This window comes from Oryzias latipes, chromosome 5 (genome assembly GCF_053564925.1).
Source record: "Oryzias latipes strain Hd-rR chromosome 5, Olatipes_Hd-rR_3.1".
Classification (NCBI taxonomy): domain Eukaryota; kingdom Metazoa; phylum Chordata; class Actinopteri; order Beloniformes; family Adrianichthyidae; genus Oryzias; species Oryzias latipes.
Window position 1 is genome coordinate 9,276,779 of NC_136241.1, and position 16,952 is coordinate 9,293,730.

Sequence of the window (16,952 nt, forward strand, 5' to 3'; positions counted from 1 at the left end):
CCGTAACATAAAACACAGTGGTTAGAGTTTACAGCTTTTCTCAGTCGCTTTAGTACAATTCTCAGATCAGAATCAAATTCCCAAAACTATTTGTTCAATCTTCACATCATGATGTCACTTGTGCACATCATATAAGCAGTTTCTCAGTTCTTTGAACAAGTTGCAATTGCTTTGGTACATCCATGCAAATGAATATGTACAATTCTCTGCTCTTTGCTACATTATCAATTGTTTATGTCATGTTGATCAAAATGTATTATATAGTTCACTGTGCAATAGTCTTACTCCTCAAAACACCTAGTCATTAGCTCATAAGTCATTAACTGCAAAATGGTTGACCAAGTTGTCATAATGTGACAAACATATTTTGCTGCATTGCAAGGGAGGATATTCACTGTGATGTGGATGAGAATTTGTGTCCTAACATACAGGAACGACAAGAGGTGTAGGAAGACCACACCAATTCCTACTGCACTGCCTGTACTGTTTGATAGAATATTGTCCTATCTTTTTTTTCCCTTTGTGTTACTGTTTGCAGTGGGTTTTTTCTATGTTGGTATGACATGGTCTGTCAACAAATTACAATATGAACAATAAAAGTGTAAATGTGAATCTTGTCCAGTCTCTTGCAATCAAACAAAAAAGGTGTAACTTACATTTTACAATAATTGTCATCAAAACTTTAGCCATACTTTACATCAGAACCTCCCTCTAAAGTACACAGTTATATTAACAACATGACTAAGTCATTTGACTGTCTTGTTCGTAGACAATGACACAAGAACTTGACATTCTGATGGCACTGACATGTTCAATGACATAAAGACTTAGTTTTGAGAGATGAACTAAAGATTTTGAGCAAGTTACAGGCTTTTCCATAGTGTTTTGCTGTTTGTACAAATTGTTTTGAGAAATGCACACACGTATTTGCAAACTTCAATTCTGATCTGAGAATCATACTAAAGTGACTGAGAAAAACTGTAAGACATATTTCCAAAACCCAGACCAATATTCCTAAATATAAGTGTTTATAGCTAATTTCAAGGTTCATTTTGGGTTAAAATACCAACAAAACAAAAAAAATTCTTATAATGAAAAATTCAACTTCTTCTATTGGCTGATTTTTCCCTTATCTTCTTCTTTCTCTTTCGGCTTTTCCCATCAGGAGTCGCCACAGCGAACAAGTCGCATGGTAAACTTGGCAATGTTTTACACCGGATGCCCTTCCTGATGCAACCCTCTCAAAGCAACCGGGCTTGGGACCAGCACAGAAGTAGAGAAGGGAACAGGGAGCAGCCCGGATTCGAATCCTGGTTTCACGGACGGAAGGCGCCGCAAACCAGCACGAGCTAAACCGGCTCCCTGATATTTTCCCTTATAACAAGGAAAAACTTCTTGTATTCTACATTTTTAATTTGTAATGAGACTGACATTTTTTCCAGTGCTGAAGAGTCAGTTTCTCACCACAAACCTCACCGTACGTCACTGCCTTGCAGGACAACATGTTCAAAGACAGTTTGATTGTGGTTTCTTTTAGTTTGACTTCCTGTCTTTTTTTAAAAGATTTGCTTTAAAATAACGCTCAAAAAATGTAACATTTTATTTCATAACTAAAATAAAGCAGACAGGGGAAAAGAGTCATGTACAGTACAAGAACATGAACAGTTCTGAAATTCAAATGACCATCCCTTTATAACAAACTTCTAAAACAGACACACACAGACCAGGTGAGAAATATTTACACATAAATCAAAATCAAAGAAATCAAACTTTATTTTAAAAAACTTTTCAGAAAGAAGTAAAAAAAATGTTTTAAATAATAAATACCTTGAACAACTTCAAAATCAAAAGCAAAATCAAGCTTTCACAAATAAAATAGTAAAACACACACAAAGACCAATCTCATTTTTAAATTATACGGGATAATGCCCAATAAGCTGTCCGTTGTATTAAATGACAACAACTATGATCACATCTGACGGTTAATTCTGCAAAGTCCATTAATTACTGATAATGGACAGTTCAATGCACAAAATTGTGTTTATATGTCGCCGAATCTTGACTGCAGCGGCTGTAACAAATAGTAACAGCGTAACAAATAGTCCGCTTTTTGTGAGAAAAGCGATCCAAATTGGAAAAAAGAAAAGAATTAAGGACTAAAAACTGGTTAATATGTATTGCTTTTGTAAGTGACCATGAAAAATGCTTCGCGTCGGACGGTTCAGGCTTTCACAAAGTAATAATGCACACTTTAACCCTTACTTACTAAACATCATTTTCTTAATGGAGGATTATGCGTCTAAACTCAGGAATTTGTGAAGGCACATCACTGGCAGTGATCTCCATTGAGACAGAGAGACTTTTAAAACTGAAGAAAGAAAAGGAACACTTCTACAAACAGCTTATCCAGGTATTACTTCAGAAGGAGCGGTGCACAGACTTCATTTATAAGTCAAAGTAATTCATTCACAACAATCTTGGTGCTTTTTTTTCTATGTTACAGTTTGTAAATGGAAGACAAATGTTGAAATGAAATTTGAACTGTTGCCAATCAAATGGTGACTACGCTGCTCTGCAGGGTTCATATGTTTGTAAATCTGACTGATGACGTCAGTGCCTCACCAGCCGTGAACCACCGCACGTCACTGTCTCACAGTACCTCTTTAGGTACTTTTAGCTTAGAAAAATAGACACCCCAAAGTTGTGTCATAATGATAAAGTAGAGACCTCCTTCAAGCCACATGAGTCAAACGTGTTACTTTCTGTGGAGTCATCCGTGGTGATGAGCTGTAGTCCACTCTCTTCCTTCGAAAGGTGAAAGTCACTGATTTTGGCAGTCGGCACTTTCACAGCTGCATCACCTGATGCAGAGAACGGCATGATAAACAATTATTTTCTCAAATTTACATCACAATTCCACAAATGTCCTAAACATTTTTTCTTCTTATTGACATGACCTTTCTTCAAAAAGAATAAATAAACTTTGTAAAGGTTTGACACATTTCTTACTTATCGTTGGCTAAGTGAGTAATTTCAGACATGGCTTTTCAATTTAGAACAAAAATCCTAAATTGTGTGAGGCTGTGCTAACATTTAAAGGATGTTTTAAATTAGTGTAACGTTTCAAATTGTTTTAATTTCGTACTTGCAATGGGCATCCTCCTTTCCTTTGACCAGGTATAAAACACAAAGGCAATGGGGGGGATTGAGACCAAAACAAAGCCAGTGCCCATGATCACAAAAATCCAATATCTTTCAAGATCTGGGGGGAAAATAAAAATCAAATTATAATTTAGTTTAACTAACCGCTTCGTCTTTATGTACTAGATTTTAGAGTAATGCATAAGTCTGAGTGTGAGCATACCTGGTTTGTCCCGTTGAAGATGGTCAGGGAGGCCAGAAGCACTGTGCACATCGACCACAAATTGTTAAGACATTTTTACTAATTCATTCAGTCAAAAAGGTTCTTTTTTAGAATTGATAATGTTTATTTTTTTAAATTCAGTTGTGTAAGTAATTGGTTTGTTAATAGTCAAAATAGTCTTCCCTTTTACTTTCCAGAATGGAGGCATCTATCCATATCAAAAGTGTCATTATTTACATCCTCTTGCTTAGAATTCTTAAAAACACTGAAACGTCATGGTTGGGTTTGTGAAATGGAAACGGATAAAAGCATTTATTAAGTGAATCTATTCTAATTACTATAAATGTGTCAATATGTATATTCAGTTTCATGTCTCCAAGTAAAAATGTGTTCTTTGTTCCTCAAATGACAACCCTAAATAAGCAAGAACACAACACCTTTCCAGCCCATTTGTCATTGTAACTTAATTAATTTACTTTGTTTTTTTTAACCAAAAGACAATCGGAGTGGGACTTTTAAAACACCTGACCCAAAAATGAAGAACATAGGCTAAATTTAAATGCTAAATGCAGTGAAAGAATTAAACAAATCTGTTTTTTAAAACATGCCTGCAAATGCATCAAGAAAAAAGACACAAAACTGACAGATTTTTTTCCAAGTGTTTAGTATTCCTTCATGAAGACAAGCTTCTGTTCTTTATCTGTCTTTTAAGAGCTCGTTACAAAAAAAAATCCTTTACATCTTCCGGCATGATAATATTCCTTTTCAGATGAGATCCCAGAAAAAAGCCAGCTTGTCCTAATAGTACACAGCAGTATTGAGGAAATTTACTGAAGTGCATTTAAAATAAAGATAGCACAGAAAACATTCAACTAGATGAGATAGATAGGGTCGTAAAGAAGTGCATTTTTTTTCTGGGTGATAAAAATGACTATTTTTTTCATACATATCAAATTAAAAAAAAAGATAAAAAGAAAACAGAATAAGTATGTTTAGAAAAGCCCTTACCGTCTCTGGCTTTTGCACTTTTTCTCACTTGAGTCAAAGTGTTCATGTTCGGAGCATTTTGGTTCACAATAGTAGCTGTATTTCACCAGTTTTGGAGTTTCTTCTGAATTCACTGCAAAGATACAGAAGATACTGGAATGAGACTTCTTTTTTTCCATGGCAACATGAGGGTTTTACATATAAGACATTAGCCTACGTCTGTGGGGAAATTGATCAATTTGTTTCCCAGTTACTTCCACAAATAATAAAGAAACAAACGTATGCATTTACAAGTCATTGAAGTCACCATAAAGATCAGAAAATGTCGTTGATAAAGTTTCAAACATGTTCATTCTTACCTTTCCTTCTCACTTCCTCCCCTTCGGTGCATTTGTTTTCCTCACAAACAGAGCACTCATCGTTGGAGCACAGGAAACCGGGCGAACAATCACACTTTCCATTTGTGGTTGTTGTGCAATTCTCAGAATACACTGTTAACAGACAGAAATTGAATGCACATATAATGTCTTTGAGCATTTACAACTGGGTTAAATGGCTTGTCAGCATCTTTTCTTTTACCTTGTTGACACGACTGGCATCGATTACAGACGTCAAAGTTGTTGGGTTTATCTGCATAGTAGCCCTCGTTGCAGGGTTTGCAGACTGTCCTTTGGCTCTTGGAGCAAAAGTGCTCCATGTAATGACCTTAAATGAAAATAAACAAACAATACCAATGAGACACAAGCTGTGAGAATCCTCACTTTGGCTTATTTCTCAAATAAAAAAAATTGGATGAAAAAAAGAGACATCAATAGATTTAAACACTTAAAAAGTTAAAGAGATATTCCATTCTGAGGTTTTTACCTGGGGGGCAAAAGTCGCAGCACAGGCCATTGTTCCAAAACTGATTTTTGAGGCATGGTGTGGCTCCCACTATAGTCCAAATGCACAGCTGACGCAGTGTTAAAAATGCCACAGACAGGTTGAGACTTATCATTGTAATCAGTGCAATTCTTTTGTCTTTGGGGTTTTATACTGATTTGACGTCACCGTCGTCTTGGTTTTTCCTAGCCACCCTATAACATGAAACCTCTGGTTAAGTCAGGAAGTGACAGACCACTGGCGACAACTGTAACATAGCAAACCAATCACATTGCAGTGTATGAGGAATGATTTCTGTTCAACGTTTTCAGTTCTTGTTCATTACACCTGCAAATCTATTTCATTCGGTTTTGTTGTCACATCTTTAGTTTGAATCTTCTTGCTACTTTCTTTAGCAAGTAAATGACATCTATCTATCTGTCTGTCTATCTATCTATCTATCTATCTATCTATCTATCTATCTATCTATCTATCTATCTATCTATCTATCTATCTATCTATCTATCTATCTATCTATCTATCTATCTATCTATCTATCTATCTATCTATCTATCTATCTATCTATCTATCTATCTATCTATCTATCTATCTATCTATCTATCTATCTATCTATCTATCTATCTGTATATCTATCTATCTATCTATCTATCTATCTATCTATCTATCTATCTATCTATCTATCTATCTATCTATCTATCTATCTATCTATCTATCTATCTGTATATCTGTCTATCCGTCCGTCCGTCCGTCTGTCTTTCAATCAATAAAATCCTATGAAATATTGGATGTCTAAGTGTAAATTAAAAAAAAATTGATCAATCTGACAGACAGCCAAATATCTACCATTGATGCCAGAATTTATGGTTTAAAACGGAACCACATGTTACACAATTAAACCGAATCAAAGGGGAGTGAAACGTTGCATCCCTACTGCATATCAGTATTTTTCTATGAAAGCGTCACACACTTAATTTAGGAAGGATTTCTTATTGATAGTTTGGTTTTTCGTCATTTGTCATCGTCGTCTTATTGAATAAACAAAAAAAATTTTTTTCTATTTTTTGGTTGTTGACTAACTTACTATCTAACAATTACGTAGGTAGGGACAGTCATGAACCACGTGACCGCTTGATTCTTGATGATCGGCTTCACAGTTTTTCAAAGACAGTCACTTCTTTTGATGGTGCTCAAGCAGACATCAAGCAGACCTGTTGGTGGTGTGGTGACGAACACTATGCATTTCCATTGACGTAACCCAGTAGTTAGAGGAATTTCTCCCAACCACAACTGTAGCAGGAGTGGGTGGCGTCTTATGGGGGTTATATTAGAGGCAACCGACGGCTTAAAGTCAAAAGTTTTTACTTGTTGCAGGTGAGTATTTTACTTGCAGTCGCAGTTTGTGTGCTATGAAGAGCTGCATAAAGAGTGTACTTTGTCTCACGCTGAGTGAGAGCGACTGAAGAGAATATTTGCTGAATTCTGGACTTTTGTTGTGATTGGGATATGTTGGCATAAATGTAACACATCAAAGCAAAGAAAGCTAAGATAAAAATTTATTAAATAGTATATATTTGTTTTCAAGGTGTTGCATAGATCAATGATTTTATTTTGAGAGTCTAGTTGCTAAACTGGATACCCTTACAAAAGGTGTATGCACGATGTCCGACGTCTACTCTTTAATGAGTAAAGGTGTAGTAAAAGGGTTGTGAAGTGAAAGTAAAAACACAAAAATACAAACATTTCACACAAAATAAAACAGAAACATTTTATTTTGGTTTATTGTAATTTTAATGTCTCCATAAAACAATAGATAAATTGACAAGCAGATGTAAAACTTTTAAAAACGCCAGTCTGTGCTTTGCATCGTTAGATAAGCAGCTGGGTTTGCATTGCAAACCCTACAAGTGACTGCATTTCTTTAAAACCACACTTCTACTTCCTGATTCTTCACATTCAGAGTAAATCTTTACTGGGGCCTCTGTGCAGTTTTCTTTCTGTCACTGTTTTTTTTTTCTTCAGCAAAACCAGCAGATGGAGTAAAAGATTACATAAACACTAATGCACTGCTAACAAAAATGATATTTAACATAGGAAGAATACTACAAGAAACACTTTTTCTACAGCCTGAGTAACTTTTACATCAGTTCATTTAAAGCGATAGTGAGAGATAAATACCAGTTAATGTATTTCTACATTGTTATTACTATTGTTTTTTTCATCTAAATCCTTTTAAAGGAAAAACAACGCTTAATTTTGGGAACAAAGTGAAAGAAAACAGTTTGATCCAAGCGAGGCATTAAACTCAGCCAAGTGAGCAGCTTTATGCTGGGTGCATGGTTTGTTTCTCAGTGAAATGTAAATGAGGAGAGGCGATGCGAGGATGCTTTCACAACTCCTCTGACTGTCTGTTCCTGACAAACACCTGCTATAAACAACCAAGAAAAGTCCTCACATTTACTAAATCAATCTTTCCAAAGGGCAAAAGCAAGAAATGTAAGAAGGCTTCTCTCACCAGCAGAATATAGACACGTTTATCTCCACAAGGGAATTCCCCCAACCCCACAGAAAACATGTTTACTTGACTTTTTTCCCTCTGAACCTGAGCAAAAAGCCAAAGAAAAGGAGACATTTTTACAACAAAAAGCTAACACTGAGATTAAATCACATTTTAAGTAGATTCCAAGGTAATAGAAGGTGTATAAAATCTCAGGATACATAAATGTTGAAACATTTAGGCAGGATAGCATTGGTACTTTTGTCTTAAGTCACAGTACACAAAAGGACAAATTAAAATGTCAAATTTGCATATGTTGGTAAAAGTCATTTAAGAGAATGAGAACACATGCTATTGTGCAAATGTTTAAAAAGTGAGGTATGTCGTTCTTTTTTGGCACTTTCTCTATTATTATATTCCAACAGAACAAAATGAAAGTCAAATATTGACCACATGGCTGCAAAAGTAGTCGCGGTACACAACAAAGTACATGTCTCACATAAAAACAAAGAACACAAAGAAAACTGTACAAACTTCTCAGAAGAAATCATCTGACCTGTCATTTCTCAGCATTTTGATGACACAGTCACACAAAAGAAATGATTTGCATCAAGGCTCTGGATTCAAGTGGAGGGAGGAATCGATGCCATCACCACTTTCCTTGACTGGTTTACAGAATGAGTCCTCCTCCACTGCAAACAAAGATGAAGTCATGGTAAGTTTGGACGAATACAGATAAGTGTCAAACTTTCAGTCCCAATAGCCTCTTTTTTTCCAGCACCTTTAAAGCTACAAAAATGTGAATGGAGCTGGCGCAGAACATTTAATGTCATGGATAAGAGCAGAACCAAAATTGATCCATTGATCAGCATTTGTAAATTCCAATAATGATTAATTGACTTAATCAATGAATAGGTTCATATTCCTACAATCCAACCAAATCGATCTGTCTGAGGCAAGTTTTTAATCGAATTAAATGGACCCACGCCATTATAAAATCCTTTACGTAATTAAATAAACTGAATACAATCACTACTGTATTAGAAAATACCATTTGGATTGAGTCACAGTAGGTTATTTTTACTATAATATAAAAACGACTAAGTGCCATCACAGCAGACAACGCACACGTGATGACAGCAACATTAAATTAAATCGAATTTTTGGCCTAAGATGTTTTGGATCCATTTTAGGTCAGAGAATCAAATCGCGTTGGATCGTTCAAGATGAACCAACAACAAATCAGCAACCACAAAATGTGATCTGAATCAAATTGTTGTTAAACCCAAATTAGAACACATTTGTGTTACATTTATTGTGTTTCAGTGATGTTTCAGGTGAGGCTCAGTCCTGCAGGATCTGGATAGGCTTCTTACAAAATGAAGCAGATGTTTCTGCCCGGCAAACCTGTGCAGCTTTTGACCTTTCTGGCATGATAATATATCGTGGTGCTGGAATTAAATCAGACTGTGCGAACATGCAGAGCAAACATACTGTGCGGTGCTCCTTTTTTCTTCCAACAAGGCGTGAAATGCAGCTTGCAGGTCACAGCAGAGAGGAGGAGCAGCCCAGCAATTCCAATCATGAGGAGACCCAAACCTGGTTAAAAACAACAACAAACAACTATTGAACTACAGCTCATGTAAGAAGAATTTTTATTCTGAGGAGAGAAAATGAAATTTAGAGGGCAGCTGGTGTTTTACCAAAGTGGTTTTCACTACTTGTGTTTGAAGGGGGCTGTCCTTTGGGCTCTTTTGGTAGTGGACTTGTTGTGGTAGTGATAACGGGACGCGTCTTTGGCGTCCGAGTCCCCCTCTGCTGCTGGCGGGGGGTTACGAGCGTGACAGAAGCAGCTCTTTTAGAAGTGGAAGTTGATGCGATTGTCAGCTCACTTTTTTCTTTACAGACAGCATCAGAGGTTGGGGTTCCAGGAACCTTCACTCCTGCGTCTTTGCAGCTGAAACGAGTATAAAAAGTAACAGCTGTCAATGTAAACATCTTTTTTCATGAAAAAAAGAATACAAGGTAGTGAATCTTAGAGATACTATGATCATACTCAGTCATTTTTTTGCAGGGTTTGTCATAATCTGGGTTAAAATGTCCTGGGGGGCATTCTGAACACACCATTTGGTCACCTGATGGGAGATTATGTGTAAGATTTATTTGAAAACACAAGTTGAAAATTGAAAAGCATCTGTTTTCTGACTTCAGTACCTCTTTTTGTTAGACCAAATCCTTTGTTACACTGGCAAATAGAATAATCTGATGCTAAGAAGGAAAATCCGTCACGACACTGGCATTTTGTATTTTTTACAGGGGTGCACTTTTCTTGCACAAAACTTCCTGATTCTACAAAACAAGGGAAAAAAAGAAAGAGCTGATTATTTCCTTAAGAGCAGAACATGAAAATCAACTTCTTTTGTTTGGTTTTCCTTTAAAACTGTAAAAACAGCAAAAGTTTTACCTGTTTCACAACCTAAACAGGGATTGCATTTAGACTGCATTTTTTCTGGCTGGAAATATCCTTCTTTGCAGGGTTTACAGACACGCTTTCTTCCCTCAAAAGTAACCCAGTGGCCTTCATGATAAAGTCAGGAGCACAATTTAATTATACCAACACAAAGTACATCAAAATGAAATAGCAAAGGGAAAAAAAAGAAGATTTGGAAGAAAATTCTGAGAAAAAAAGGACCCTGCTTTACCTGGATCGCAGTCGACGGCATTCGTGTCAGTCGGGACTCCGTTTAGGACCAGAAAAAGAATGAATGGCGTGTACAGAAGCATTGTCGTTCTTCTTAATGAACAGAGTCACGCTGATCTGGAGTGAGGCGCCACAGAATGAGAGTAACATTGGGGTGCCACCACTGTTTCACTGTTTAAACACACCCACACGTGCTTTGACAACTCAATCTCATTCTGTCTGAAGTGTGTCACCAATGCTGAGGAAGCAAAGTTTGCAAGCACTCATACCATCTGTTTGGAAAAAAAACTTTATTTGGTTAAAGATTTAAAGTCTGAAGAATTTAAAAAGTTGATTTAAATGTGAAATCTTGTGAAGGTGAAAACAATTGATCACTAAAACGTGCTGAGTTTACTTCTGCATGAGGTTTTCCTCCTAATCTCCCATTTAGAAGGAATTTTCTTCTCCGCTGTTGCTCATTGCTTGCTCAGAAGTACAGAGATTACACCAAAGGTCCTTCACTGCAAAAAGAGGCAGCCTAAAACAGGAAAAGAGCACTAATTTAAGAAGAAAACCACTAGAAAGTAGTACAATGATTCGTATATGCCATGTCATTTTTACTTTACAAGAAATCTTATAATAAAATATCAAAATCTAAAACAAGGAGTCCTTCACAAGCAGTCAAAAAAGCAATAATAAGCTAAAAAGGTAATTGTTCAATAGAATTTCTTCTAATTGAATGTTCTACAGTCTAATAATAAATATTTTTTGCTTGTTCTAAAAAATTGATTTGTATTTTTGGAGTTATTATTGTAAGTAACTATAGAAATTCATTAAATTTAGTTCATTTTGATAACAGTGACAAAAAGATAGTCTAATAGGTGGAAATAAATTTTAGAGCAAAATGTGAACAGAATAAGAAAACAATCAAGTTGGCCCATCTTAATAAATCTTCTAAAAGTAGCACCTAGTCTCAGCACACAAATCTAAATTTTTGTTTCAAAAATTTTAACGATGAATTCCAGTCTCTCTTTTTTAATCTGTATAAATGTATAAAAAATAACATCCTTGAAATTGAATCAAAAATGCAATTTGATTTTTTGAGTCTTAAACCAAATCTTTCTATCATAAAAAGTTTGGAGCAAAATGATTTTGACTCATTTTAATAAAAACTTCCTTAGTTTTTGATCCTAGCTCCTAATGAGACAATAAAAAAGTCTCAATTGTGCCGATTTTTAAGAAAAGCTGGGTGTAGAGCAAAAATTAGTTAAAGCAGCTTCCAACCTGGTAAAATATCTTGAATGTCTAAAATCAAAGTTTTAAATCTTTGAAAGCATCAAATATTTTTGCCCTGTAATCTGTTGTAGACTTAGGCTTTTGTTTTTATCCAATTCAAGCATTCATTAAAACGATCTGGACAGAAATGGATCGTAAAAATCACAATACTTCAATTTTGGTTTAATGTTTTTTTTGCATTAAAAATGCATTTAAAAAACTAAGTCCAGATGACAGCCCCTAAACCTACTACTGTAATGGAATCAACCTGGATGAATGAAAGTCTTAGACTTGTTTTTTGCAGTTTGTGAGATTAGATCGCCGTGTTTCCACAGGATATGTGGTTTTAACCTATGTTTCTTCCAGCGGTACAAAACATCTGTGAGCTCCAGACTGAAAAAAGGGGATTTTTCTTAACACTGTGGCACTGCTTGAGATCGACTGCTTTCAAGATCTCAGATAAACCGGATGAGTCAGGGTCTGTGGGGCAAATAGACGATTAACTGATTCCATGAGGGAAGAGTTTGACTTTCTTTTTTAAATCTTAAAGAAAATATAACAGAGATTGAGTACTGCTCCAAGGACAGTCCTCCTCTCCACAACCCCCCCCCCCCCCCCCCCCCCCACAGAAGACCACATGAGTGAATCAACACCTGTTAACCATTTGTGGTTTTTAGTTTCATTAAAACATGTTTTTTTTTTTTAATAAGTACACAATGTAATGCTAAAGCTAACTGACCGATTTTAAGGAAGCTGGTATTTAAAAATTAGCCGCACTGCCGGATTGGGCAGTTTCCAGCCCAATAGTGGGGGGTTTTATTCTAACTTTATTGGCCAAAAACAGCTTTAGGTGGAGAGACATCGTTTATGGAGGGGTCAGGATCGGTTTGGGAGCTTTTATTTCGTGGTTTAAATACGTCTCAAGCAGGAATGTGCGGGAGGGGAAGACAGGTGAGCAGTGCTTCACGAGTGTGTGGCCTTGCTACGTGGCAACAGGACGTACCCCCACCCCAGTTTTGCCCAACAGTAGCTGCATTTGCACCAACAGGGATTCAGTAGGTTCCCAAAATGGATGCAAATAAGTCAAATTTCTGTGTTAAAGACTCACTCCAATGAAAATTGTGTTTTTTAACACGCTCTTGTGGCATTCTTCTCATGATGAAGGACATATATATATAGAAAATGAAGCGTACCATTCCATTTCTGATTATTTCTTTTATTCAAATTGTTGTGAGTCATGTGGAGACAAAAAATGCTGTTGGAATTAGCTGGCCACAAACTCCCAGCTCCTTTTCATTCTGATGCATTCACTTGAAGACAAATAGATTCACGTCTTACTTTTCCTCATCTGAGCTGGTCTCTGCCTCCAAACTGTACGGCTGTATAGCTCCAGTATTGCTCACCATTTTGGTTGGACCAGTAGTGTGATGTTGGGGATTGTGTGTAAACAAATGGTTGATGGGAATTGAAGGCAGGCTTACTTTGTGCCAACGGTTCCACCCACAACTCAAAAAATAATTGGAGTGGGACTTTTGTGAACAATATTTCAGAGAACTGGTTACTCTGTGTATGTGGAAAATGTTTCACATCTTTGAGTTCATACCATAAAAAATGGGAGCAATAACAAAAGTGGTGCGTTTATATTTTTGGTCAGTGTATGTATTGTACCGAGTGAATTGTTGACATTGATGATCAATTGTCTCCTCTTAAGGTTGCATCAACTAAAAGAAAAAACTTTTTTTTAATAAAGATGTAAACATATTTTTGTACTATGAAGTATACATGATTACTTGATTTTGGTCTTGACTGGTAAATGTTTACAGTTCTGTGTTAATTGAATTCATTTAAGCTATTTTTTTTAACACAAGTGGATTATTACAAGACAATTTTTAGAAACTATTTGAATAAAGTTATTTTTAACATGCTTGTTATTATTTCGCTAAACTGTTTCTCGGAAAAAAAATACCGTAGGTGAACTGCTTTTCAGATGTCGGAAAGCGTTTCTGTTGAATCGCCAGTAAGAAAAGGACTTACACATGGAAACAACCACATCTGCGGTGCATCTGCACATTGCCCACACACACCTCCCTTAAATCTGCTGTTGAACGCTTCGGTTGACTTTGGGGAAAAAACATGAAAACCTTTTGCCAAAAAAAAAGTAAATGTTATTTTTACATTTTCAGAATGTCCATTTAACGGTTGGCAACGGTCGTACAGGTCACGAATTCTTTTGACATACTTGTGGAGAAACCTTAAATAGTGTTTGGGAGTAACTAATGTGATGACTCAGTTTCAGCTGAGTTAGAAAGCCAAAGGAAAGTAGGTCATCAAAGGCCTTTGTTTTGCGTCAAAAGCAAATCAACCGGCCTGGATTTACTTGGAAAATAATGTTTTCTCCAGTATTTTTTTTATTGTTGGATAGCAACTTTAAGGATTCGTTTTGATCTTGTTTTTCTTGGTACACCTGCTAAATTGTAATGCTGCTACAGAAACAGCTGTGATTACACCAGAGCAGTACCGGGGACCAGGATGAGTCCTCCCTTTACAGGCCAGCTGTTAAACCCATCTAGATCTAAAGTCAGATTGTGATTTTATGCAGTACCTAACTGTAAGCTTTTAAACCAACTAAATCAAATTCAAACTTTATTTATGAAGCACTTCCTCATGCAGCAGAAACACAAAGCGCTTTACAGGTTAAAAACAATTACAAATGAAATTATAAAACACCCAGAATGCCCTCAAACCTTTCCAACCCCTCACACTCAACAAAAAGAGACATAAAATGAAATAAAAAAACAACGTGGAATGACACTACAAAAAACATGAGGAATGGGAGGAAGCTCAAGGGGGAATTTATAACACAAAAAAGTCAGTTGATGATCATCTTTGTCTGAAAAGGACTGGAGCAGAACACAAAATATAATTTCACATCACATCTGCCATGTGATCTGACCTGACACCTGACTACATGATCCCTTTTGTTCGCAAAAACAAGAACAACGCTCCTTCTAAAGGAAGTGGTGTCTAGATTTCACTGCAAGATAATCTATGTTGCATCAAAAGGTGCTCTCTGCTTTGCTCTATATTTTAGATTTTTCTTTTGAGTGAGGGTAAAAGTTGTGGATTGGTTTGCTTTCTAGCTTTGTCAGTGACTTAGAGAAGAATATAAATTAGATTGGGTCTGATGCGTAACAAAGAATGTGCATCTGGATATTAAGGTCAAAGGCATACAGGTATCAAGTTCTCTATCTGGTCTGTGATTTCTATTATTTCAAAGTAGAAAGCTTAATTTTCATATTCATCTATTAAACTGACTAATGCTCTGTTGCTCCTTATTGTGCTTTCAGTTTAAAATATATTCAGTATTAAGAATTATGAAACTATATCACCCCTCATTTAAATTTAAAATACATCGGTCACTTAAATTATGCTCTACTTCTGCAGGTATTGCCATGAAAATTTAGCATAAAAATAATACCGAAGTCATGAATTGGATTACCATTGTGAGAGTAATATTGTGAGATGTTGCAATACACCCTTTGTTATGTCGACGGGTTGCATGGTGCAGGACCCAAATGCAGAGACGGAGGCAGGGTTTTCCAAAAAACACGGGATTTTTGACAAAACAAAAGGCGCTGGCAAGTAGGAAAACCAAACAACCAACTGCCGGGGGACACAATGAAACACTGTAGCCGCCAGTATGGACTAGCAACAAGGAAGGCAGAGACAAGACATTTATACAAACAGGACAGATGAGACACAGGGGAAAACGATAAAGGGAGATTGGAACAGGGAAGTAAAACTCAAACTAAGACAGGCAGGAAGAAACCTTCAAAATACGACAGGAAGTTGAATTAAAGGAAAACAGAACCCAAAGTGCAACGCCCTTAGACAATGTTAAACTATGTTTACAAGCTTTAATCCGGAACAGGAAAGTCCCCTTGACGGTAATCTGAATATAGACCAGACGCAAGGTTCAGAACTCGATCCGGACCAAATTTAGCTAATTCTGTCGGTTTTCCCAGTCGGAATATACCCGAAGGACACAGTCTGAAAACCCCCTAAGGGTCTATTCAGACTGGACACATTTTATTTGCTTAAAGTGAAACAGATTTTATTTTCCCCCGATAATCCAGAACAAATTTTCAATTTGAAAACACCCAAGTGGACCCTGGTGCGGGACCAGAAACCGCTCTCGGACCCATCTTTGGAGGTGGTCTCGGTTTGTTTCCCAAAGGACTGATCTTCGGTTCGCTCTGAGACTCCTCAGTCTGAATACTACCTGTTCCCAGAGCAGAGCAGCTGAACCAAAACGGCCACCGTGGCCGATGTAAACAGAGTAGGAATGCAGGAACTGATGAGCCACGGACAAATATAAAGCAACAATTGTCATATTATCAAACAGAAAAAAAAGAGTTCATCTGTTTATTTGTTTGAACGTTTAGTTTAACACTTCTGAAAATGCTTCTTACATGCTTTTCTGTGTCAACAGCTGCTGCTATGACATCATCCTTAAAGCTACCTGGTAGCTGCTAATAAATTGTCTTAAAATAATGCCAACACAGAGACTCATTGAAATGTGGTCATATAAATACATTCTCTATGTTTAACATGATACAAATTGCTTTTCACTGTTTAACAACAGTCTATAAGGCATAAACTCTTATCCTCGTACCTTCTTAGTTGGCTTCTTGCCAGTAACCAGCCTGCAACATGTTTACACCTAAGCAAGAAAGCGAATAAAAAGTGTGGAACCTGACGTTGATACAGGGGTTTAAAATTGTGAGTGAAATTCAAAATGTGAATAAACTGAAAGTGCAGGACTTCCATAATTTTTGCCCTGCCCTAGTAATCCCTGACCAATGAGTGAAGACATCTTTAGTCACATGGTTTTGTTTACAAGCTTAAATCCAGAACAGGAAAGTCCCCTTGACAGCAGTCTGCATTCAGACCAAACACAGACCAAACAGAACACTTACAGTACCAGAACATGGCCAAAAACATAAAAACTAAACTAAACAGAACCCTTATAAGACTGAATGTCAACCTGCTGGTGTTTTCTATCTTATCTACTTTCTCAATTAACTGTAGATGGTTTCAACCAAAACGTTGTCACTAAATGGTCTGTTACATTTGCAGACTGTTCAAAGTTTTTGTCTGTGAACATATAAGTAAATGTAGAAAAAGAAGATATTGAACTATATATCTATGGATTTTTGATTCCAGAGTTGTAAAGGAGTCAAGAGGAAAAGCAAAAGCTTTTAAGAAAA

The 16,952-nt window shown here is 36.5% G+C and overlaps 2 protein-coding genes across 4 annotated transcripts; both read right to left on the reverse strand.

The window, feature by feature from the left end:
* Positions 1-1,576: 1,576 nt before the first annotated feature.
* LOC105357514 (uncharacterized) lies at positions 1,577-5,444 on the reverse strand. The gene is made up of 7 exons (XM_011492625.4): positions 5,216-5,444; positions 4,931-5,056; positions 4,711-4,842; positions 4,373-4,484; positions 3,365-3,405; positions 3,146-3,262; positions 1,577-2,861 (listed from the first exon to the last, which is right to left on the reverse strand). Exons 1-7 carry the CDS (start codon positions 5,346-5,348, stop codon positions 2,707-2,709), a joined length of 816 nt encoding a protein of 271 aa, XP_011490927.2. The 5' UTR covers positions 5,349-5,444; the 3' UTR covers positions 1,577-2,706.
* Positions 5,445-6,997: 1,553 nt separating this feature from the next.
* On the reverse strand, positions 6,998-16,485 carry si:ch73-361p23.3 (tumor necrosis factor receptor superfamily member 4). 3 transcript variants are annotated; one of them, XM_023954837.2, is made up of 8 exons: positions 16,358-16,485; positions 10,430-10,545; positions 10,192-10,305; positions 9,942-10,076; positions 9,784-9,862; positions 9,431-9,684; positions 9,222-9,326; positions 6,998-8,419 (listed from the first exon to the last, which is right to left on the reverse strand). In XM_023954837.2, exons 2-8 carry the CDS (start codon positions 10,509-10,511, stop codon positions 8,337-8,339), a joined length of 852 nt encoding a protein of 283 aa, XP_023810605.1. In that variant the 5' UTR covers positions 10,512-10,545; positions 16,358-16,485; the 3' UTR covers positions 6,998-8,336. The 3 variants fall into 3 exon arrangements, 2 of the variants coding, with proteins under 2 accessions (XP_023810605.1, XP_011490928.1); XR_911425.4 differs by lacking the exon at positions 16,358-16,485 and having other exon boundaries at positions 7,709-7,832; positions 8,284-8,419; positions 10,430-10,672; XM_011492626.4 differs by lacking the exon at positions 16,358-16,485 and having other exon boundaries at positions 10,430-10,672.
* Positions 16,486-16,952: the final 467 nt, after the last annotated feature.

Excerpts from the sequence above, each read along its gene's own strand:
- LOC105357514 (XM_011492625.4), bottom strand. The coding sequence starts at position 5,348 with ATGATAAGTCTCAACCTGTCTGTGGCATTTTTAACACTGCGTCAGCTG. Across the intron at positions 4,843-4,930 it reads ATGCCAGTCGTGTCAACAAG|TGTATTCTGAGAATTGCACA; the intron begins GTAAAAGAAAAG and ends GTCTGTTAACAG. Across the intron at positions 4,485-4,710 it reads GGAGGAAGTGAGAAGGAAAG|TGAATTCAGAAGAAACTCCA; the intron begins GTAAGAATGAAC and ends GTATCTTTGCAG.
- si:ch73-361p23.3 (XM_023954837.2), bottom strand. The coding sequence starts at position 10,511 with ATGCTTCTGTACACGCCATTCATTCTTTTTCTGGTCCTAAACGGAGTC. Across the intron at positions 9,863-9,941 it reads ATTTGGTCTAACAAAAAGAG|GTGACCAAATGGTGTGTTCA; the intron begins GTACTGAAGTCA and ends ATCTCCCATCAG. Across the intron at positions 9,685-9,783 it reads CCCTGCAAAAAAATGACTGA|CTGCAAAGACGCAGGAGTGA; the intron begins GTATGATCATAG and ends TACTCGTTTCAG.